The sequence below is a fragment of the Nomascus leucogenys genome, chromosome 7b (assembly GCF_006542625.1).
Source record: "Nomascus leucogenys isolate Asia chromosome 7b, Asia_NLE_v1, whole genome shotgun sequence".
Lineage (NCBI taxonomy): Eukaryota > Metazoa > Chordata > Mammalia > Primates > Hylobatidae > Nomascus > Nomascus leucogenys.
This window is the reverse complement of record NC_044387.1, coordinates 74,437,194-74,445,729: the sequence shown is the minus strand read 5'-3', so window position 1 is coordinate 74,445,729 and position 8,536 is coordinate 74,437,194. Positions and strand designations below refer to the sequence as shown.

General features: G+C 44.6%; 1 protein-coding gene across 1 annotated transcript; it reads left to right on the top strand.

Moving 5' to 3' along the window:
- Nucleotides 1-399: 399 nt before the first annotated feature.
- Nucleotides 400-8,291, top strand: SFRP2 (secreted frizzled related protein 2). Its single transcript, XM_012508213.2, has 3 exons — nucleotides 400-1,157; nucleotides 3,520-3,600; nucleotides 7,699-8,291. Exons 1-3 carry the CDS (start codon nucleotides 656-658, stop codon nucleotides 8,001-8,003), a joined length of 888 nt encoding a protein of 295 aa, XP_012363667.2. The 5' UTR covers nucleotides 400-655; the 3' UTR covers nucleotides 8,004-8,291.
- The last annotated feature ends 245 nt before the right edge of the window (nucleotides 8,292-8,536 follow it).

The following is an 8,536-nucleotide window of genomic DNA, read 5'->3' as shown; positions in this document are numbered from 1 at the left end:
TGCCTGGCAACCCAGCAGAAACTTCGGACTGTGGCAAAACAAGCCCGGGCCCCGGCGGCACGCGGGGCGAGGCGCGTTCCTGCCAGGACCTGGCCGCGAGGCCGCTCGCGGGGTGCCCTGCGTGCCCCCCACTCCCGCAGCCCGCGCCCTGCTCGCTCACTGTGGGGGCGCAGCGGCCAGGCTTCTCTGTTTGTTGTTTAAAGAAATCCTAGGGCGGGAGCGCGGCGGCATCTAGGGAGGGGGCGCAGCCAGAATTCCCTTCCAGCAAGCGCATGAGGGGCATTCTCAACGCAAAACCAGACCCAGAAAGTAGTGACCAGCCCTCCTCGGATTACTCTTCATTGGCTCCTCCCTTACTCCCCCACCCCTCCAGATTTACATAAAAAAGGCCAAGAAAACTCTGGCTGTGCCTCAGCAGCGGCTCATTCTGCTCCCCCGGGTCGGAGCCCCCGGAGCTGCGCGCGGGCTTGCACTGCCTCGCCCGCGGGGTCCTCCCGGTGTCCCGCTTCTCCGCTCCCCGGCCGCCGGCTGCCAGCTTTTCCGGCCCCCGAGTCGCACCCAGCGAAGAGAGCGGGCCCGGGACAAGCTCGAACTCCGGCCGCCTCGCCCTTCCCCGGCTGCGCTCCCTCTGCCCCCTCGGGGTCGCGCGCCCACGATGCTGCAGGGCCCTGGCTCGCTGCTGCTGCTCTTCCTCGCCTCGCACTGCTGCCTGGGCTCGGCGCGCGGGCTCTTCCTCTTCGGCCAGCCGGACTTCTCCTACAAGCGCAGCAATTGCAAGCCCATCCCGGCCAACCTGCAGCTGTGCCACGGCATCGAATACCAGAACATGCGGCTGCCCAACCTGCTGGGACACGAGACCATGAAGGAGGTGCTGGAGCAGGCTGGCGCTTGGATCCCGCTGGTCATGAAGCAGTGCCACCCGGACACCAAGAAGTTCCTGTGCTCGCTCTTCGCCCCCGTCTGCCTCGATGACCTAGACGAGACCATCCAGCCGTGCCACTCGCTCTGCGTGCAGGTGAAGGACCGCTGCGCCCCGGTCATGTCCGCCTTCGGCTTCCCCTGGCCCGACATGCTTGAGTGCGACCGTTTCCCCCAGGACAACGACCTCTGCATCCCCCTCGCTAGCAGCGACCACCTCCTGCCGGCCACCGAGGAAGGTAAGCCTTCCCTCTTGCTTCCCCACTCCCTGCTCGGCTGAGACGCTCCCAAGAGATCCCGCCCCTGCCACGCATCCCAGTGCATCCCTGCTTGGGGTGCCAGTAGCGGGAAGGGCAAAAGTTCTTCCTGACCTGGTCTGTCATCACGACAAGCCTGTATCACATTTGAGGCACCCCTCCCACGCCGCCCAAGTCTCGCAGAGTTGTACCGGTTATACTTAAGGGCAGTTTAAAAATAAATAAATAAAACGAAGAACTGAACGGCGGTTTAAAAAAGAAAAGATACACGATTATTGTTAAAGATGCTAGCACTGGAGCCGCGCAGAGCGTTGGAAGTGGTGTTTCATGGAGGAGTTGGTGGTGAGCATTCTGGCCAGAGGCCCCTCGCTCAGCCTCATTCTGCACCTTCCTACCACTGGGCAGGATTCTAGTCACAGGAACATTTCCCGAACAGGAAGGAAAACCAGGATGCACAAGTAGATAACCTTTTAAGGGTCTTTTTGTCCTCTGTCAATGTATATATTGGAAATAAAACCGGGACTGGCACGGAGTGTGTGGAAAATTGAGCATTGGTTGTAACTGCTCAGATACTTGAGGAAGAGGGCATAAAGGGAATCTCTGGAAATCACTTTTCTATTGCTATCAGTTTTTAACTTAGGAGAGTGGTTTTGATTAGCTGGAGAAAATCATGCAAAAGAGATTCCCAAGTTTTTAGAAAACGGAGGGAGAGTTCCTGTGCAAAAACCATCAAAGCAATGAAAACCTCATGGGCTCTCGTTATTTTTTCTGAAAGGAAAACATATACAATGCCTCTGAGCTGATTTGGGTCCCCTGGGTTGGAAAAGGGAGCTTCCTAATCCCTTTCAGGGCTTCAGCAGCCTCTCCCTTTCAATCTCTAGTAGTTTTCCTACAGACATCATTAGTTAAAGCAAATGCAAAGTTTTTTAGCAATCTTTCCTGGCAGGGACTATGAGTTTGCAATCATTTTATTCGTTAGATTTCTAATTTATTGCAAATGTTTGGCATTTTTCAAACATTTGTCCAACATGTACCATAGACCAACCAATACGGGTTAGTAACATTTTATATACATTCTGAGAGCTCCTAACTGGAAATGTTTGATTTTGTTTGGGTGAGGGGACTTAAGGGCAGTTTTATGTATGTTGCTTTTATTTCTTCCCACTATCAGCAGCAACATTATGCATCTTACATTTCTCCAAAAAGCCACTGTTCTCCTTCATAATAAAAGTTTACGTTCTTCAAAATTCCATCTTTGTGATTTTTCTAATTTGATAAATAACGCTTCTATTAAGTCACACCGTTTTCTATGAACATTAAATTTCACATTAGTGAAAATCTAATTTCACCTAAATTTTAAAGACATAATTAACACATTTATAAATGAGAGAAGGGCAATATAATTGTTCTTTTTTTACTTTTCCCAAGAAATCAGACTCTTAGAAGAGCTTTTAGCAGGTCTTCTGATAATTGGGCTAATATACAATCCCTAGGTTTGATCAGACCACTAAACCATTTTGCTTCATCTTTGATTAGCTTCAGAAACAGGTTTGTTTGTTTATTTGTTTGTTTGTTTTGAGAGTTTGAAACAGGCACAGAAGGGCAAGAAGAACCTGTACCAGGGAACTTGCAGATAACAATGAAATGAATGCTGCCTAACTCAAGCACAAGCTTGGCAGAAGGCACAAGATGACACAGAACCACTTAGAGCAGGCTGTTGTAATTAGTAAGATGTGTTTTCAAGGTGGAAATAGCCCATATGTGGAACGCTAGCCAGTCACCCCTCCCAGTCCAGACTTGGCCCCCCTGAGATACAGGGCTCTGCCGAGTAGAGCCAGCTACACTGGTGTCCTGTGGCTGAGAAAGACAATCTTTTGTCTATATTTTCTAGTTAACAGTTTTCCCAAACCCCTCAAGGATCTTTGGTTCTTTGGGTACTTTCTCCTTCAAAAGGCCTTGGGAATAACTTTTTTAGACTGAATTTCCCAGAGGTTGGGAGGATGAGCTGAAAAGCTGCACCCTGTCTCAGTTAACTATAACTACATACACTTGTATACTCTGCCCACAACTCCCTTTTTATTTGAGAGTCATAATTTATTAAACACAACAACATATAGGCATTCTCATTTTGCTCCCACCCACCCCCCCCCCACCAAAAAAATTGGGAAGCATGGGAGAACTTTCTTAGGAATGAGTGTTCCTGCTTTTATAGAGGAGGCAGAAGCTGAGGTTAAATAGGACAATTGCTACTTTTGCCTGGATAAGTCCCTTTGAGTTGTTTACAAATGCCACCTGCTGTTCTCTTTTAAGCAAACTTACTAAAGACTGTTTTTCACATTTCTAGCTCCAAAGGTATGTGAAGCCTGCAAAAATAAAAATGATGATGACAACGACATAATGGAAACGCTTTGTAAAAATGATTTTGGTAAGTAATACAATAATAACAACAGATTTCACATTCAGAAGTTTTATTTACCAGTAAAACTTCAAGGTACAAATCATTATGATGTTGCTAGATAGAGGTTGGGTAAAACACCATTATAGCTCATGTATCCCAAAATCATCTAACTTGATCTATCCTAGTTTCCTCCTTATGTAACTGTCTAGCATTGAGTTGTATCTTGTTAGGTGAGACTCATTGTTCTGTTAAGCCAATAATCAAATAATGAAAATTATTCAGATTATCAATTTCCAATGGCACATTTTAAATCCTTTTTTTTTTTTTTTTTTTGCCAACAGGCATAATCCCGAGTTCTATTTTCTTTTGATTACTTAACATGTGCACCAGGGATGGAGGTGTAAATATTAGCCCCAGCCAAACAGATTCAAGGCATTAAATTGGCCACAAGTAAAAATATTTTTACTTTCTTTATAACCCATAATGATTTGCTCCTCTGTGTTCTACCATTAGTGAATATATCCAAGGCACTGATTAATAATTTGTCGAGGAGGGGTTCCTTAAATTGAAAAAGAAGAGTGGCTTACTGAGAAGACACCTAACATGGAACACCTAACAACCTTAAAACACCATCTTAAAATCCCTTTTAAAAGGTTTTTGTGAATTTTGTATGACTAAGTCTAGACACATTTGCCACAGTTTTGAAAATAGTTTTAAAAAGAAAAAAAAAAGCTTAGAAATTTACTTTAGCAAGATACATGATAGATGACATGGTGTTTGGGGACAATAAAAAACACATGTGATATGTTCCATAAGTTGCAAGTCACTCCCCTGAAGACAGGATTATAAGGGGAAAGAGAGCTGGGACTTTGTCTACATAGAACTCCACCAGCACCTCATCTGCTGACTTCAGGGCTCTCAGGTCAGAAGAGGAGCCCAGCTAGACACAGGATCAATGCTAAATTCAGAGTTGGGAATGACCAGGAACTTCACCCAGAGGCATTCTTGCTTTTATCCTTTTCCAAGGGCAGGTACATTTTGGTGTGTTGGAATTATTGGTACCTTTTTAAAAAGTATTTATTCAGGCACAAGGCTGAACTTACTCATAAGCAGATATGTTCCCTGCTCTGTCAATCAATAATGGAGTCTAATAGACCCATATTAACACTTCTACATATTCAACATAGTCCTCGAGACAGGGAAATCACTCCAGCTCTCACTCTCCTTACCTTGCCATCCCAGAAATCTCAGGCCTAGTCAGGTCCCTAAAACTTTGGAACCATCCAATCCCTGCTCTTTGACAGCTCCAGGTCTCTTCCAGAAAGTGTCCTGGGTTTAACTCTGACTGGTCCCAGAACCACCATAGTCCCAGTGTTGGGAAAGGCTACACACTGCTGAGGAAGGAGAAAGAAGGGAGGTAGCTCAAAGTCCTTAGCAAACTTTCCCCTCAGGAGGAGCCACAAATGGGGCTGACAGGGTTTCATATGCCTGTTTTCAAATGTACACAACCTTCAAACTGGCCGAGGGCCAGGCATGTTAGCAGCAGATAATTCCAAATCACCAGAGCCTCACCAAAACACAGTTCTCAGCCTCCATGCTACATCACTTCATTAAGGGCAAGATAGAAAAATATCATTTTATAAAATTTCTATTAAAAAGCCTATAAAATATCATGTTCTTCTGGCAGTTTATATCCTTTGCACTGCACATAAAACAGATCCTTCCTGACTTCCATGAAAAGTTGATTGTTAACACTGTGGAGCTCCATAACAATTGGCTTTGGGAAACACATACACACACCTATTACTTGCTTGCTTTGTGGCTGACCTTACAGAAGACCCCCTTTCAAAGCATGCCCTGTCAAGACATGAGCCAAAACATGGATGCCTGTGTGCCTTAGTGTGCTGTCTCCTTACAGAGAGAAAGCCTTTCAAAACAACACAGAAGTTATCACATTTAAGGTATCACATGCATAGATACCTCACAAGCTTTTTTTTCTATTTCTTCACTCTTTTTGACCCATAGAGGGATAATGAAGCAGAATTTTAAGAACTGCATCATAAGATTGTTGGTTTACAAGCACTATTCCATCTTGCCTCTGTTCTTTGTGAATAATGGAAGAGTAGGAGGAACAAGCATAGAAATCTGATTTATTTGACTTGACTACTCTGGGAAAGCATCACCTCTTCCCTACTGTGCTCCTGAAGTACAAGGGAAATTCAATGGTGCAACTACTGGTGAATAAAAGATGGTTCAGAACTACCTTCCTATATATACAACCTATTGTAGGACCAGAAAGTATCATCACCTCTGCCTCCTATCACATTCTGCATCCTCAGTCACATCCTCCAGGACAGGAAAGTTTATGTGGGGGATTCAGTTCTCTCTGTTTGGGCCTAGCTGAAAATCCAAGGAGAAAATCCCTAATGTTTTCTCATGATAAACATTTGCAAAATTAGTTATTTGAGAGCTAGACAAAGACGACTAATAAATCTTCCTCCTGGTTAAAAGTGATGGTTTTTTCTGATGTTTGGAGCTTGAGAATGTTTCATTTGGCCAGGTGAAATCTTATATATGCCCTATCTGTACTACAGACAAGGCTCCCAGGTAAAGTGTAATCAGTCCATTTCTCCCACAATGGTGAGGTCTATCCAACACCCTACTCCCAATGCAGAGGACACAAGAGCATGAAACATTTCCACAAGTATGGCTTACTCCACGACTTGAGTCTCAAAAACTGAGAACTCAGTACCACAGTTCAGATGCATATCATACCAGACAAAACCATGGTTGGCCAAGTCATAGCATGTTTGATTTACCTGATAGAGCTTCTATAATTTCCTGGTTGACTAGAAAGCCATACTCAATCAAATTCCCATTCTGATATTTGAAAAAAGAAAAAGAGAATCTCAAAAACAGTTGTACGCAACACAGAAAAATCTTCCTCTATTACTAATTTAAACATAGATTAAACTCCATCAAAGTCAGGAAGTCATACTTACACATCATCTATACAGAATAGCTGTCAGGGGCACCCAGGGTCTTAGGACACATTGCAGCTGGGCAAGTTTATGCAGCAGCCACTACAAAAACATTGTCATTGCCTCAAGACACCACAGTGGTATTACAGGAGGAGGTTTGGCAACCGGAGTTCTAGGAAACAACCTAAACTGGGTGACCTCATGCAAGTCACTAAACTTCTCTGGATTTAAGATTCTTTGTGTATTAACAAGCGATTTTAATGGGATGATCCCTTCTAACCTTCAAATTCTATTCTTTTCCTGCTTTCATGGAGTCTTGAAATTTAATTCCAGCATACACGTTTGTAGGGCTTTCTTTCCCAGAGCATACTGTTCATGACTATAAAACGTGTCCTTTACAGTAAACCACTTACTTTTGTCTTTGCATTCTAATGAGTCTACATATACATTTTGGAAACAGTACATATATGATCTGTAAATGCCTTGGCCTTGGACAGGCAAATGAGAGCATATAAGGATGAGGTCTTCAGAAAAACACTTTTATGACTAAACATGTTGTGCTGTTAGAAAGAGACTTGCATATTTTTTCTCCTACTTTACCAAATCAAATGCAGCTGTAAGATCAATTCTCCTTCCCTGTAATCTGTTCTTTAGAAAACAATGATTATGTGACACAGTTTCCTTACAGGTTTGTCCAAAAACCTCCTGCATAATAAATTGAGTTTAAACTTTACGGCCACAGAGGGATCATATTTCACCTAAAAGTCAGGCATTTCTTTTCATGCTTAAGTTTCCAACAGAGGAAGTCATTTGTTGTGGAGAGCACGCACCACATGCAACTTTCTTACAAACACAAGGGTGGTGAGGAAAGGAGAAGAAAAGTTAATTGAGTCCCGCAAAGAGAAAGAGTTTTGAAAAAATGGCTGATTGGAAACAAAGTGCCTCGCAAATGCTTTGAGGCTTTAGCAGTGGAGCCACCTGCTGCCCCTAGCTCCCAACCCCTGATCTGCAGCCTCTGAGGGTCCCATTAGCTCTAGGAAGCCTCTCTTTCCTCATCCAGGCCAAGTCACACGAGTAGGCAGAATAGGGGGAGATATACTGTATTCCCTCATTATAACTGGCATGACTCTGCCTTCTCTCATAGCACTGAAAATAAAAGTGAAGGAGATAACCTACATCAACCGAGATACCAAAATCATCCTGGAGACCAAGAGCAAGACCATTTACAAGCTGAACGGTGTGTCCGAAAGGGACCTGAAGAAATCGGTGCTGTGGCTCAAAGACAGCTTGCAGTGCACCTGTGAGGAGATGAACGACATCAACGCGCCCTATCTGGTCATGGGACAGAAACAGGGTGGGGAGCTGGTGATCACCTCGGTGAAGCGGTGGCAGAAGGGGCAGAGAGAGTTCAAGCGCATCTCCCGCAGCATCCGCAAGCTGCAGTGCTAGTCCCGGCATCCTGATGGCTCCGAAAGGCCTGCTCCAGAGCACGGCTGACCATTTCTGCTCCGGGATCTCAGCTCCCGTTTCCCAAGCACACTCCCAGCTGCTCCAGCCTCAGCCTGGGCAGCTTCCCCCTGCCTTTTGCACGTTTGCATCCCCAGCATTTCCTGAGTTATAAGGCCCCAGGAGGCCACAGGAGTGGATAGCTGTTTTCACATAAAGGAAAAGCCCACCCGAATCTTGTAGAAATATTCAAACTAATAAAATCATGAATATTTTTATGAAGTTTAAAAATAGCTCACTTTAAAGCTAGTTTTGAATAGGTGCAACTGTGACTTGGGTCTGGTTGTTGTTGTTTGTTGTTTTGAGTCAGCTGATTTTCACTTCCCACTGAGGTTGTCACAACATGCAAATTGCTTCAATTTTCTCTGTGGCCCAAACTTGTGGGTCACAAACCCTGTTGAGATAAAGCTGGCTGTTATCTCAACATCTTCATCAGCTCCAGACTGAGACTCAGTGTCTAAGTCTTACAACAATTC